Source organism: Haliaeetus leucocephalus, unplaced genomic scaffold (genome assembly GCF_000737465.1).
Source record: "Haliaeetus leucocephalus isolate CR32 unplaced genomic scaffold, Haliaeetus_leucocephalus-4.0 Scaffold339, whole genome shotgun sequence".
In the NCBI taxonomy this organism is placed as follows: domain Eukaryota; kingdom Metazoa; phylum Chordata; class Aves; order Accipitriformes; family Accipitridae; genus Haliaeetus; species Haliaeetus leucocephalus.
In genome coordinates this window covers 23,933,312-23,946,843 of record NW_010972775.1, presented here as the reverse complement: position 1 = coordinate 23,946,843, position 13,532 = coordinate 23,933,312, and the positions used below count along the sequence as shown (strand labels likewise).

The 13,532-nt window shown below is 67.1% G+C and overlaps 3 protein-coding genes across 3 annotated transcripts in view; 1 reads left to right on the top strand and 2 right to left on the bottom strand.

The window, feature by feature from the left end:
• GDPGP1 (GDP-D-glucose phosphorylase 1) overlaps positions 1–882 on the bottom strand; it is a 13,767-nt gene extending 12,885 nt beyond the window's left edge. The window contains 2 exon segments of the mRNA XM_010572330.1: positions 10–18; positions 20–882. Coding sequence (XP_010570632.1) covers positions 10–18; positions 20–882 — 872 coding nt within the window.
• A 92-nt stretch (positions 883–974) lies between these two features.
• Positions 975–4,118, top strand: CIB1 (calcium and integrin binding 1 (calmyrin)). The gene is made up of 7 exons (XM_010572180.1): positions 975–1,074; positions 1,156–1,190; positions 1,768–1,870; positions 2,272–2,425; positions 2,707–2,825; positions 2,906–2,994; positions 3,278–4,118. Exons 1-7 carry the CDS (start codon positions 1,024–1,026, stop codon positions 3,297–3,299), a joined length of 573 nt encoding a protein of 190 aa, XP_010570482.1. The 5' UTR covers positions 975–1,023; the 3' UTR covers positions 3,300–4,118.
• A 2,396-nt stretch (positions 4,119–6,514) lies between these two features.
• On the bottom strand, positions 6,515–12,336 carry SEMA4B (sema domain, immunoglobulin domain (Ig), transmembrane domain (TM) and short cytoplasmic domain, (semaphorin) 4B). The gene is made up of 15 exons (XM_010572329.1): positions 12,255–12,336; positions 11,547–11,702; positions 10,914–11,074; positions 10,492–10,554; positions 10,283–10,381; positions 10,027–10,138; positions 9,771–9,887; positions 9,495–9,652; positions 8,841–9,022; positions 8,536–8,686; positions 8,184–8,394; positions 7,981–8,096; positions 7,622–7,785; positions 7,443–7,537; positions 6,515–7,290 (listed from the first exon to the last, which is right to left on the bottom strand). Exons 1-15 carry the CDS (start codon positions 12,334–12,336, stop codon positions 6,515–6,517), a joined length of 2,643 nt encoding a protein of 880 aa, XP_010570631.1.
• Between the last annotated feature and the right edge of the window lie 1,196 nt (positions 12,337–13,532).

Genomic DNA, 13,532 nt, shown 5'->3' with positions numbered 1-13,532 from the left:
GGCCCCGGCCCCGGCCCCGGCCCCCTCCGGCGGGTCGCCGCGGGTGACGAAGACGTTGTAGGCCAGGCCGGTGTCTGTCAGGTGCTCCGCCGCCCGGCAGACGTCCCGCGCCAGCGTCTCCAGGCCGGCGGGGCCGGCGGCGTAGAAGAGGAAGGCGGGCGCCGGGACGTCCCGCAGCAGGCTGAGGCCGCGGGCCGGGCAGAGGGGCTGGGCGGGCGCCGACTCCACCAGCAGCGGCCGGGCCAGGTAGAAGGCGTGCAGGTGGAGGTGGTTGAGGGAGGCGCAGGCCCCCAGCCCGTTGAAGCCCAGGCGGAAGCCCGGGTGGGCGCTGAGCAGCGCCGCCTCCAGCCCCCCGCGGAGCAGCGGGGCGGTGAGGGCCTGCGGCAGCCCCCGGTCCGGCTCCGGCAGCAGCAGGACGTGGCCCTGCTCCAGCGGGCTGACGTTGATGGCCACCAGGAGGTAGTCGGGGGCCGCGGCACCCCCACCCCCTCCTCCTCCTCCTCCTTCGTCCGCCGCCCTGCGCAGGCGGAGCAGCACCTCGCCGGGCCGCATCCGTGTGAAGTTGAAGGCCCGGGGGTCGAAGGGCTGCCGGAGGCTGAGGACGGCCTGCGGCGGGCGGCGCTCGGTGCCGCGCTGGACGTTGAGCTGGGCCACCAGGCTCATGGGGCCGGGCAGGACGCGGGTGGGCAGCGGCCCCAGCCGGTACCGGAACAAGCCCCGCTCCATCCTGTCGCTCCAGCCCTCCAGCAGCGCCCGGTCGAAGCGGGAGGGCGCGGAGCCCGGCTCGCCCCCCCAGCCAGTTCCCTGCAGGACAAAGTCCTCCTCCCCATAGACGAAGTCCTCGGGGCTGGGGTCGCCCGGCGCCTCGCTCGCCGCCGCCATGCCGGGAACCGGTCGCTCCCCGGCTTCGCCGCGCTGCCGTCAGTCACCGCCCCAGGGCGGGGCGGTCCCGCCCCGGGGCGAGGCGTTGCCTTGGGAGCGGCAGAGTGAGTGACGTGCGAGGCGGAAGCGGCGCGGGCCGCTATGGGGGGCTCGGCCAGCCTGCTGCCACGGGAGACGCTGGGCGAGTACCAGGTGCGGGGGCACCGGGAATGGGGGACGGGACGGGAACGGGGGGTGCCGCGGCCCCAGGGCTGACCTGCGCTCTCCCCGCAGGAGCTGACGTTCCTGAGCAAGCAGGAGATCCTGCTGTAAGTGCTACCGGGGGGCGCGGGCACGCGGCCCTGACTGCTGGGGCAGGGGTGCTGGCCCCGGGCCCCTCATACCTCCGGGGCCAGCCCGCTCCCCTCGGCCGCCATGAGGGGATTCGCCTCGGCCGTGGGGGCGCGGAAGGCCCCGGCCCCGCCGCCTCGACTTCCCTTCCCCTCGACGTCAGGCAGGAGACCGGAGGGGCCGCAACCGGAGCTTGGCCTTCTCCCACCGGCGGGGTTTCGGGGTGGGGGGGGAAGGTCTGCGGGTGCTGCGGGGCCAGCCCGGCGGCGGCTCTCTCCCCCTCGGAAGTGCCAGCCGTCTGGGTGGGCAGGCAGCAGGGCTGGCTTCTTTCCCCTCGCTGCTGGTCCTCAGGGTCCCGGGAGCAGGTGGGGGGGAGACACTGCCGTGGGGGGACCCCCCCGGGCCGGCTCCGCACACAGCTGGCAGGGAGCTGTGGGAAACGGGCCGTCCGCCTCGGTGCAGCGCTGGGCAGAGCTGCCTGCACTGCCCGTGTCCAGAGGGCTGCCTCCTGCGCCCCTCACGCCACAGAGCGTCTCTTGTTCTTGCCTCTTCAAGTGCCTACAAGAGGTTCAGTGAACTGCTGCCAAAGGAGGAGAGGGAGAATGCCTGCTCCGCACGGGTTCCCAAGAGCCAGATCCTGACGTTGCCAGAGCTGCGGGTAGGGTGCCTGGCAGCCAGCGGGACTCGCTGCTGCTCCCTAGGTCTGGACGTGTTTGGGCAGGGCCATGTTTACCCGCCGCGGTGCCAGTGCTCTGCCCTCGACGTGCTGCTCCAACAGTCACCTGGGGAAGCTGTTCACTTACCGCACGTCAGCTGTGCCAACAAACAGCTTCCTCATCCCTGCCCCGCTGTGGAGGAGCCCAGAGATCCCTGCTGCGTGAGGCTGCTGTCCTGGGGAGGCACAGGACTGGCACGGTCGTGCTGTGCACAACAGACCAGCGGCAGAGTGGGGTACCCACTCGTCCGCAGGGTTGGCACCAGCCTGTGGCCAGTCTCTACTGTTGAGGGAGACAGCCTGGCACTGCCCAGCCCTGCCCTGAGCCATTCCCGTGTTGGCAGGCAAACCCCTTCCAGCACCGGATCTGCCGGGTGTTCTCCACCTCAGATGACAGGGATGACAGCATGTCCTTTGAAGACTTCCTTGATATGCTGAGCGTCTTCAGCGACTCTGCTACCTCAGACATCAAATCCCACTATGCCTTCCGCATCTTTGGTAAGGCTGGGGGCAGATGCTATGTTCGGGGGTCCCTCCACCTCAAGGTGGGGGCAGGGATGAATCCATGTTCAGGAGGGCTGGCAGTGCCCTTAGAGCACCTACAGGGATGGCAGCTTTTGGGAACTGCTGGTTTGGTGCAATAATGTGCACTGAGAAGTGTGGCATGGAGCCTGCCGTGTCCTGAGGTCACCCAGGCCCTCTCCTCTCTGAGCATGGGTGCTCATGACTCTCTGGGGTCAGTGCAGCCCTGCCGAAACATAACTTTCCTCTCCCCACAGACTTTGATGATGATGGGACTCTGGACAGAAAGGACCTGGAGAAACTAGTGAACTGTCTGACGGGGCAAGGCGAGGAGTCCCGGCTGAGCAACACAGAGATGGAACAGCTCATCCGAAACGTGAGGACTGTCAGGCAGGGCACAGGCTGCTGCACAGTCCTGGCCACACAGCTCAGCACTCGCCTTTCCCTCCCCTCCAGATCCTGGAGGAGTCCGACATCGACAAGGATGGTACCATCAACCTCGCCGAGTTCCAGCACATTGTCTCCCGCTCCCCGGACTTTGCCAGGTATGGTGGTCTCCAGTGGCGCAGCTTGTCCTGGGGGGCCTGTCTGGGGGGTTCATCTGCCCCGATCACTGTGCTGGCATTGGGGCAGAGCTCTCGGTGGCAGTAAGGCAAGGCTACCCTGTACGAGGTCTCCCGTAACAGCAGAGGGAACTGGATTTCCTGCTAGCTCTGCAGAGAGCCTCTCCTGCACAGGGCAATGCTGCATCCCTGTAGCACTGGGCGCTCGCAAACCACTTGCGTGTGACCCAGTGAGAAGGTGCGGAACCTGCCATGTCTTTTGCAGCTCCTTCAAGATTGTCCTGTGAGAGCCCTGCAGCTCTCCAGCAGGACGGCTCCTCCGGCTGTTGCAGCTCTTCATGGTCGAAGACGTTTCTTCTTTCAGTGAGCAGCAGAGGCCCCCGCTCCTCACCAGCCTGGCAGTGCCACACAGTGCCTTAGGCAGGACACCCTCCTGCTCCCCATTCATGCCCGACAGGCGAGATGGCAGATGTCTCTGCAGCCTGCAGCGGTGGGGCCCTGGGAAGCTGCCTTGCTTGCAGCCACTCTGCTATCCCAGGATTGGATTTTAACTTCTTATGCAAACCAAGGGCAGCTCTGTGGGTGGGGGGAGGTGCACAGAGGTGGTCCTGGCTGGGGGCCACACTGCAGCAAGCACAGCTCCTCTCTGCCCTCAGTACCAATTCGTGCCTTCCACTAGCAGGCAGGGAGCTGCCTCCCCCCGCCAAGTCCCTGCCTGGCTCTCCCCTCTTCGCTGGGGGCGTCCCTGCTGCAACACGGATACAGTTCTCTAAGCAATAACCCAAACGCGGATCTGTTTCTCTAAGCAATAACCCAAACGCGGATCTGTTTCTCTAAGCAATAACCCAAGTGGCACTGTAGATGTGCCATCCTGGCAGCAGAGCTGTCCTGCCACAGCTGCACAAGACGCCTTCCTCCCCTGACCAGCGCAGCACAGCCCTGCAGGCAGCCAGGCTGACCCTGCACTGCCTCGGCACTGACAATGCTTGGGGCCTGCTCTCTTTTTCGTCCTCTTTTCCTCTCTGCCCCCTCCTCTGGCTCAGGCTCAGCAGCTGCTCTGCCTCCCTTGGCCTCTTCCTCCCTCTGCTCCGGCAAGGACACAAATAAAGGGCTCTGGTTTCACCCTGTGCTCTGTGCCGCCTTTGTCTTGCCGTGGGGACGGCGGAGGGGGCTGCTCCGGCAGTGCTGCGGGACCCATGCCATGAGGGGTGCTGGGGACACAGCCTCCTGCCAGGCCCCTCTGCCTGCACGCCAGCCACAGCTCCAGGGGACGGGTCCCACGTCCTGCTCGGTGACAGCCCTTTCCGTGGGCCACCTCCCTCCTCCAAAACCGGGGATTGTTCTCAGCAGCACAAAGAGCTCAGCTCTCGAGCAAGAGCCACAAAGGGAAATCCAGGGCAGGCAAGCAGCTACCTTTGCTGCGGGCAGTGCCGGAGCCCTTTGTGTCTGTTCATCCATCAGGCTTTGGCCTGGCCCGCTGCCAGCCACAGGCAACAGCCCTGTCTGCGCTTTGCAGCGAGCCCCTGGCCAGCCCCACCACCCCAGCAGCGCTCCCACCATGCCGGCAAGCCTCCTGCCAGAGCCGCTCTGCAAGACCATGTCCGGGCTGCAGCAGCACCACATGCCAGGTGGGGCCAGCATGGTGCCTGGGGTCCGGCTCACCCTGCGGGAGCACCGGGGTGGAGCGGCTGATGGCCGTCTCGGGGTGCCGGCGCAGCTCTTTCTCACGTACCGGCTCCTTGCTCCCGGCGGTGCTGGCCCTTCCAGCTTGGTGCCCCACGGTGCTGATGGTATCTGCCCGCCACAGTCTGTGCCCCTGCGGCCCCGGGGGCCGTGTCTGCTGGCACAGCACCAGCCAACGCCTCCGGTGGCTTTTTTGATGTCCCAGAACAGGCTGGGCAGGAAGTTTGGTGTGCTGGTCCAGCCGGGAGCGAGGTAGTGCTGGTCCCTGGGGGAAAGCCTGCCCTGACACGCCAGCTTGGTGTGGAGCTCACCGCTTCCCCCAGCCCCATGCTCGTGCTGCTGATGCTTCCCAGGCATGAAGGTGCATGAGGACTCACGAGCAGTGGCATAGTGTAGGTCCTGGTCCTGGCCATCAGCTGTCATGGAGTCAGGTCCTGCTGGCAAAGCGGCTGGGGTCTGCCTGCAGCTGTGCAGGATGGGGATGCGGAGCTGCCTGCGCCCTGGGCTGGCAGTGGGGTCCCATGTGCAGCACAACACCATGGTCCCAGGGAAGCGGCCTGCCACAGCCCCAGGCACTCACTTTTCTTCCTCCTGGTCACCTCTGCCTTCCTCCACGTCTTGTGGTGCTGGGACGGCTTCACCCCATTTCTCTGCAGCCTCCCCACCTCCACCACTGTGGGGGCCACTCTGCCCCCACCAGACTGCCCACCGCAGCATGCACCTCCATGTACAGCCCCAAAACAGCTGAGTGCTGCCTGAGCTCGCTGCCATGGATGCATGACACCCTGACAGCGGGGTCGCAGGGACTCTCTCGCACCAGCCCTGGGCAGCATCACTGCATGGGTACACAGCCAGCGCCCTGTGGGGCCCTGTGTGCCCCAGCCCAATGCTTGGCCAAGCACATGGGGACACTGCAGACTGCAGGAAATCTGACCGCAAGCACAACCCTCCTGCCCTGTCTGTCCCCACCTGGGCAAGGAGCAGCCGGCCATGGGCAGGTTTTCCCCCCAACCACAGCGAGAGCCGGACACAGTTCCTTTCCACAGAGCCGCCAGGATGGTCCTGGCCACAGTTGGCCCCGGGAAGGTGCCCAGCCCTGCCACAGCTGCACACACATGTCTAAAGGAGACACTTGGACTTTATATAAAAACCACAAACGTTTCTGCACACGCACATGGGGACATGGGGGTGAGTCGCTGCCCAGCCCGGTGCAGGGCGAGCGCCGCTCCCCGTACCCTCCCCGGGACACGATTCACATTTTCGACGTATTAAAAACGAACCAAGCACAGACACACAGCACATCCCGCGGGGTTGCTGCACCGGCACCGCCCGGTCGCACACGTGGCTCTGGGTCCCACAGTGGGACATCACAGTGAGTCGGGGTGCGAGGGGGCTGCGGCTGCCCCCTCCTGCCCTCTGCATAGAGGGGGCTACGGCCCCACAGAGCTGTCAGAGCTGGGGGCCGCACCAGCAGCCTGAGCTGGGCACCGTGTCCATCCCCGCAGCGGGAACACCGGGCTGGGGGAAAAGTCCCGCACGTCCCTGGAAGGCATGCAGCACCCCTCACACCTGGAGCTGCCAGCACCGTCCTGAGGAGCGGGGCCGGAGCAGCCAAGATGACGCCCAGGGACCTCCTGGAGGAGCCAAGCCCCAATGGGACAAGGTGGGGCCAGCCCCAGCGGCTGGGTCGGTGCCACAGCAGGGCACGGGCTCCAGGCATGCACACACAGACAAGACGGACCCCAGCTGCAGAGCTGCGGTCCGGCGAGGCTCAGCAGAGCAGAGGCGGTCGTGGGCGAGGGCTCGGCTGTTGTCCCCGTCACACCACCGAGTCCTGGATCTCGGAGCCCAGGCGCACCCGGGGTCTTTGGCAGGCGGGAGACACCTCCACGAAGCTGTCCCGGATGTGGAGGGGCCTCTTCTCTGACTCGGAGAAGGCGCGTGGGGGGCCTGGGGGCTCATGCACAGGGGTGCTGACGATGTAGTTGTCCTGCAGAGCCTGGTAGCCCTTGTGCTCAGACGCCGCGTTGGGCAGGCTGCTGCCATTCAGGGGAAGGCTCTCCACCGGCTTGCGGGGCGGCTTCTGGTGCCGGCCAGGGTCACCGGGCTCCAGCAAGGCTTTCATGCCATCACGGTGCCGGTGCAGGAGGAAGAGGGCCAGCACAAAGACAGCGGCGGCAAAGAGCACGCACATCACCAGGAACTCAGTCCAGTAGGTCTTGCCGTCCAACCGGGCTGCAGCACTGCCCACCGCTGAGGTGCTCCGGGACGTGCTGACAGTCTCCAGGGCGTCCCGGCCAGCAGCCACCTTCCTGTTGGGGTCCGGCAGCCCACGGGCTGGCTCCTGCACACTCACACAGTAGCTGGCCATCAGCTTGCGGAAGCCCTCCTCCAGCGACCAGCACTCATAGGTACCTGCCCGCTCGGGGCTGCCCACCAGGATGAGGGCCCCATCGGGCAGCACCAGGTAGGAGGCATTGACGGGCGCCCCATCGTGCAGCCAGCGCCGCGAGGCCAGGTTGGAGAGCAGCCGGCACGGCAGCGGCCGTACCGCATTGGGCGGCAGCTGGATCCGCTGGCATGAGGCGCCCGAGACTGCAGAGAGACAACCCATGGGGAAGTCAGCGAGGCTGTGGGGACCCCAGCGGTAGGTGCGAGGGTGATGGGGGGTGCCGAGCAGGAGCCTGGGGCTTGTGGCAGCCCCCAGGACACCCTGGGCTGGCATGGCAGCACCTGCAGGAGCTCACCTGGGGGCAGGAGGACACGGGGCCGGGGCTGGGAGGTGTTGGCCAGCTGGCAGAGCCGCTCCGTGTCAGCGTCCTCGATGTCCTGTGCCCAGAGCCTGGGGACAGAGAGGGGTCAGGGCAGCGGGGTGCTGTAGGGCGCTGTGGTGGGCAGGGGGATGGAGAGGGGGTGCAGCACTTACTGGGGGTGCGCTGGGGGGTGCAGGCTGGTCTTGCGGCAGGCACCCCGGCTCCAGGCACAGAAGGGGTCCCGCGCCAGCACGCACTCGCCGCAGCTGCGGTACAGGCTGCAGTTGGCGAAGGGCACCTGAGCCACCGCCGTGTAGGTGGCTGCATAGACCAGGCCCTATGGGAGGAGGCACAGCGGGGTCAGCGGGCAGCCACAGCCCCAGAGCCATGCAGCAGGGTCAGCCCCTGCACAGCTCTGCCCTCCCAGGCTCCCTGGCCCCCAGCCCACGAACAAGACCTGCCCAATGCAGGCTGAGCCCACAGCATCCCCCCGCCTTGCCCCAGCCCCAGTGCGCCTGTGCCCAGCTCCTGCCTGGTCCTGGTCCAGCAGCAGCTGGAGAACGGGCTGGCCAGCGGGGAAGAGGCGGATCTCCTCGATGATGTGCACCCCGTGGTTCACGCGCACAGCCTTGTGCAACCGTCCATCATCTGCAAACACAAGGGCTGTGCTAAATGGGGCCGGGGGTACACAGCACACCAGTACCCGCCCCATCGGCAGCCCGCAGCTGCACCCACCTGTGCCCAGGAAGAGGATGTCGTAGGTGCTGTGGAGGCCCTGTGCGCGGTGGACGCCGATCTGCTGGTACCGCAGGCGGCTCTGCAGCAGCAGCGGCTGGCTGCGCACGGGGCTGTCCATCAGGAAGTGGTCCTTGATGAAGTTCAGCACTCGGTCTGGCATCTGGAGGGATGAGTTGATCTTCAGGTGCCGCGTGTGGCTGGTGATGCACTGGGGAAAGAGGAAGGAGCTTGGCCAGGGCACGGGGCAGTGGGCGGGTGGGTGGCTGTGCTGTGGTAGCCGGCGGGACTGGGTGACTGTGAGGGGCTGCCCCACATCCTGCACTCGGGCAAGTACCGAGGAGGCACCTACCATGCCTGGTCGGGGCTCCGGCACGGGGCCGGTGTCCGTGTACCACTGCTGTGTCTCGCGGTTCACCTCCTTGTAGAGCCCGCCGAAGGCTCGCTGCACGCTGCGCATGGGGAAGGCGCACACGGCCGAGCTGCCCAGGCCACCCTTGTTCCTGGCAGGGGAGAGGCAAAGCCCATGGCAAGATCAGGCACCCTGGCTCCGCCGAGTCCCCTGCACCACCCCAGGAACCTGAGCGTGGCCCGCACCTCCATGACCACCCCACGGCACCACAGAGTGCTCTCCCGGGTCCCCCACCTGCCACTCACCACTGCGAGGTGAAGACCCCATAGAATAGCGTCTCCCTCCAGCGCAGCTCCCCTGGCGTGAGCACGAAGACATCCTGCAGCACGTTGAAGGGGAAGCCGTCCTCGGGGTGCGAGCAGAGCAGCTGTGCCTTCAGGAAGGTCGTCCATCGCCGCTGCAGCACGCGCTCCCCTCCCTGGTCCCCCTGCATGACACAGTGGGTCAGGGCACGATGCTATGGCCGCCCAGCAGTGGGGAGCCCCACGGGGCTGGGTGAGCGGAGCAGGGGTCTGTCCATCCATGCAGCAGTGCCAAGGCCCCAGTGGAGCAGCCCCGGTGTTGGGGAGGCACAAGCCAAGCAGTGTCTGAGGCGCCCAGGGGAAGGGAAACACGACCTGAGAGGAGGACAGGGCTTGTGTCCCCTCTGCCAAGGGGCAGAGGAGATGGGGAAGGGTTGCCGCCACCAATGGGGCTGGCAGGAGCAGCAGGCTCGAGCCACAGCCCCGGGGCGGGCACTTCAGAGCCTTAACTGCCCCAGAGGGGTCTCCCACAGGCGCTGGGGTGTCCAGGAACCTGGGGATGTAGACGTGCAGGGTGGGCCCACATCCCCCCCACCCCAGTGGTGAATGACATCCTGAGCACAACCCCCCACGCACACCCCCCCGCCCCGTGCCCACCTTGCACACACGCGCGATGCGGGAGACGATGGTGTTCTCAAAGTAGTCGAACTCCTTGCCCGTCTCGCTGAAGAAGAAGTAGACCTTGTCATCATCGCCTTCAGGGTTGCCGGCAGGCAGGCTCTCCCGCAGGTAGGCTGAGCCCACGAAGACTGGGTCTGGGGACACAGGCACCCTGAGCATCGCCCCGCTGCCGGGGCTGGCCCCCCCATCCCCACGCCTCCCCCATTGAGGGGGATGGGGACCCCGACCCGCCATGTCAGCCACAGCTCTTACCCTGCAGCCAGTTGAGGGAGTTCTCTGTCTTGAGGGCAATGCGGCTCTCCTGGCTGCGGTAGATGGTCGGCTCATTGCCCTGGAAGTTGCTGACAGTCCCGGCGTAGAGCTCGCCGTCTGCCAAAGAGACACTCCTGCTGGGACCCAGCACACACCACCCGGCACAGCTCTGCTCCCCCGCTGGGGTCCATGCTGGCCTGGCCCCAGTTCAGCCCGGCTGCAGAGAGGGCGAGGGTCCCACAGCGGCGTGCCTTACCGACCATGACGGCTGTGGACCGGTACTCGGGGTCAAAGGGGCAACGTCCCTTCCCGTCCTCCAGCAGCACCTTCCCCGACACGTCCCGCTCCAGGCTGAAGTGCTGCACATTCTGCAATGGGACCGGGCTGTGAGCCGGCAGCACCGCTAGCGCCCGTCCCAGCACCCAGGACCCCCACTGCAGGGCCCCGATGGCGGAGGAGGAGCCGCATCCCCAGCGGGACCCCTGGACCCCGTCCCCACTCCCCGTGCTCACGATGTAGGCGCAGGCCGGGCTGAAGGCACAGGTCCCACAGGTGTAGAGGTGGGTGCTGTTCAGCTGCAGCAGCATCTTGATGTAGTTGTGACAGTCTCTCTGCAGGGGCGAGAGGACCTGGCTCAGCCCTCCTGCCCGTGTCCACCCCAGCACGGGGCACTGCCCACTCCTGCTGCAGCCCCCAGACGCCCACCAGCAGCAGGGCTCACCTGGGGGTCCTTGCCCTTGAACACGCACTGCCTCTTCTTCTCATCATCAGCACTCCACGGCAGCTGCAGAGAGGGGACAGTCACTGGGAGCCCCCCATCACCGGCTGGTCCCCACACACCACCTGCCTTGGGCTGGCAGAGCTCGCCCCCAGCATCAATGTCCTCCCCACCTCAATCACACTGGTGAGGCAGCCACTGACTGGGGCCAAGCACCCTGCTGCCTGGGATGGCCGGGACACCTGCCTCCACACTGTCCTGAGCGGCTCCCGAATGTGTGGCAGCTTACACAGAGCCCAGATGCTGCTGGGGAGGGGAACCCCTGCACCAGAGCTGGCTAGGTGCCCCCTTCCCTCCCCGAGGGCAGCCCAGCCCCAGGGGCTCTGTGGTCCTGCATGGGGCTCGGCCCCCATCCGCGGGCTCACCCTGCGAGCTGGTGCCCCGGGCTGGAAATGGCTGGTGTTGACGGCAATGAGCAGCTCACGCGCCCCCAAGTAGAGGGTGCCACCATCCGGGCTCAGTAGCAGGGCCGTGTAGTTGGACACGCCGGGCACCTCGAACCGCTGCACAACCCGCTCAGCCGAGTCTGGGGAGGCAGAGCGACAGGCATCAGCCTCGCGCAGTCCACGCGGGTCAGCACCCGACCCCCCGGGGCCCCCGCGCCACAGCTCGCTCCTGGCCCCTCTGCTCAGCACCACTGTCCCAGCCTCGCACCTTGGTCAAGCTGCCCACAGGAGCTGCCAGGGCTGGATCCGGCTCTCCCCACGCAGTCAGACACACACAGCACTGCACCGCAGTGAACCGTGCACAGCCGCGATAGCGCCCAAGGGCAGCACCCCCGCTGCTGTGAGCACAAGCCACTGCCGGGATGCCACTGCCTTGTCCCGGCCCCGTCACAACAGCCCTGCCCAGCACTGGGCACCACAGCCAGGTCTGCACTCGCCTGGCCGCGCACAGCCCCCTGGGGCTCAGCCCTGCGGCGTGGGTGGCCCAGCCCAGCCCCGTGGGGACCCTGAGCTTGGGGCAGGGAGAGATGGGTGCCGGGACCAGCTGCCCACCCTGGCTCATGGGGCGGCCCGAGTGGCTGCCCGTGCTGGCCGCCAGGGCAGAGGCTGCAGGCTGAGTCACAGAGCGCCCGCGCACCCGTCCCGCGTGGGTGGCCTGGCCCCGGAAGCCCTTCCTCTCCCGCAGCCGCTCTGAATCAGATGGCCCGGCTGTGTCAGCGGGACACGTCGGGTTGACTCACACTGCCAACTCCCTCACCCCTGACACCCTGCGCCCCAGGGACGCCCCGACCTTCCCCAACCCCCTGCCCACTCCCGGATCCCTGCCAGGATGGCCCCGGGGCTCCTGTGAGCCCCCACTCGGTGCAAGCCACCGTGAGGGCTCAAGGTGCTGTGGTGCCGGACCCTGCTCCTCTTCCCCTCCCCGTTCGCTCCATGAGCCCCAGCTACCACTGGACGGGGTGGGCTGCATCTCCCCCGTCCCCAGGGGCTCAGCTGGCCCCTGGCCCAGCACCCACCCCTGCTCTCCTGCAGCAGCACAGAGGGAGGGATGCCGCCCCCCCCAGGGCATCCTCCTGCCAGGGGTCCTGTGTCCCAGCACCAGGGTCATGACACCCGCGGTGGGCAGAGCCCAGTGCAGGCAGCAGAGGGGCAGCGGGAGCCCCTGTACCCCACAGAGCTGTCCTAGCCCAGGGAGCTGCAGGAGCTGGTGCTGGCTGCCAGGGGACCTGTTAGGACAAGACCTGCTTCTTCCAGACAAACCTGCTGGAGGCACATCCAGCGCTTCCAGGGGAGCAGCTCGCCAGCTCCTCCCTCCCACCAACCACAAGCCCCATGCGGCCATGCTCCCGAGGAGGCACCACTGGGCGCACGCTGCCATCAGCAGAGCAGCCGGCCCGTCCCCCCTGCCCGGCTCCCTGTGGCAACACTGGGTGTCCAGGTAGGGACCCCCGGGGTACTGCCTGCAAGCTGCAGCCCCTGCAGCCAAAGCAGCCTCAGCAAGTGGGCAGAGCTCGGCCAGAACCGGTCTGTGCAGGCAGGGCCAGGCAGTGCGGCTTGACGCGGTGTGGCACAGCATGGCATGACGCCGAGCTGGGCTGTCCTACTGGCTCCTGGGCCTCCCGTCCAGCTTGGCGGGTCCCAGATTTGCTGGTGCCACCACAACCATGGCCGGCAGTCACGGGAGCACGTGGCGGGGCCACGTCCACACCGACGAACCGCAGCATGCTGAGCCAGGGAGTGCTCCCAGCTGCCTGCGCCTCTCTGCCAGAGCTGGCCCGGCCCAAACCACTGCACCCTCCCTGGCTGCCCAGCCAGCAGCCAGCACAGGACAGGCTCCGCTGGCCTGCAGCAGCTGGATTTAGCCATCTTCTCCTGGCAGAGCAGCCAGCCCAGACACATGTGGGCGGCCCCCACCATGCCACAGCCACAGCGCCAGACGATGGAGCTGGGCCCAGCAGCTGCCGGTGCCGAGCTCAAGCTGCTTGTGGAGTGTGTCCTGCTGCTCACCCACCCCATACCAGTTGCTGGGGGGGCTCTCTGCAGGGCAAGAGGGGTCTGCAGGCCAGACCCCCCATTTGCGAGGGGCTCTGCCTGGCTGAGCAGCCTCTTGGCTGTCCTTCCCCAGCCCCTGCCCCAGTGCAGCCCTGAACCCTGCTGGGGCCATGCTGCTGATGGGGGCTGCAGTGGGTCCTGGAGCAGCCTGGGGCCAGGCACAGCAGAGCAAGGGGCTGTGCAGAGCCCCAGGGATGCAGCTGAGAAGGGAGAGCGCCCGCAGGTACCTGGCTGCCCAAACGAGGATGAAACCGCACAGCAGAGCAGGCAGGCAGAGCCTCTGTGGCCAGCTCAGCCCATCCCACGTTTGCACAGGACATGGCTGCCACCGCTGCCCTGTGTGTGGGGACACGAGCACCCCTGGGTGTCCCAGACCCGCTCACACCCTCGCTGTGGGTCCTGATGCAGGGAAGCATGCCTCTTTGCTGCCCGCCTGCTGTGTGTGCAGCCCCGGGGCTCTGCCCTCGCTACTGCTGCGCCCCACTG

Bases quoted from the DNA above. Each gene is read 5' to 3' on its own strand.
- CIB1 (XM_010572180.1), top strand. From the start codon at position 1,024: ATGGGGGGCTCGGCCAGCCTGCTGCCACGGGAGACGCTGGGCGAGTAC. The intron at 1,191-1,767 runs GTAAGTGCTACC...TGCCTCTTCAAG, and splicing joins AGCAAGCAGGAGATCCTGCT to TGCCTACAAGAGGTTCAGTG. The intron at 2,826-2,905 runs GTGAGGACTGTC...CCTCCCCTCCAG, and splicing joins TGGAACAGCTCATCCGAAAC to ATCCTGGAGGAGTCCGACAT.
- SEMA4B (XM_010572329.1), bottom strand. From the start codon at position 12,336: ATGGCCGCATGGGGCTTGTGGTTGGTGGGAGGGAGGAGCTGGCGAGCT. The intron at 10,382-10,491 runs GTGAGCCCTGCT...TCGCCCCTGCAG, and splicing joins TCAAGGGCAAGGACCCCCAG to AGAGACTGTCACAACTACAT. The intron at 8,687-8,840 runs GTGAGTGGCAGG...CTCCCCTGCCAG, and splicing joins GGGGTCTTCACCTCGCAGTG to GAACAAGGGTGGCCTGGGCA.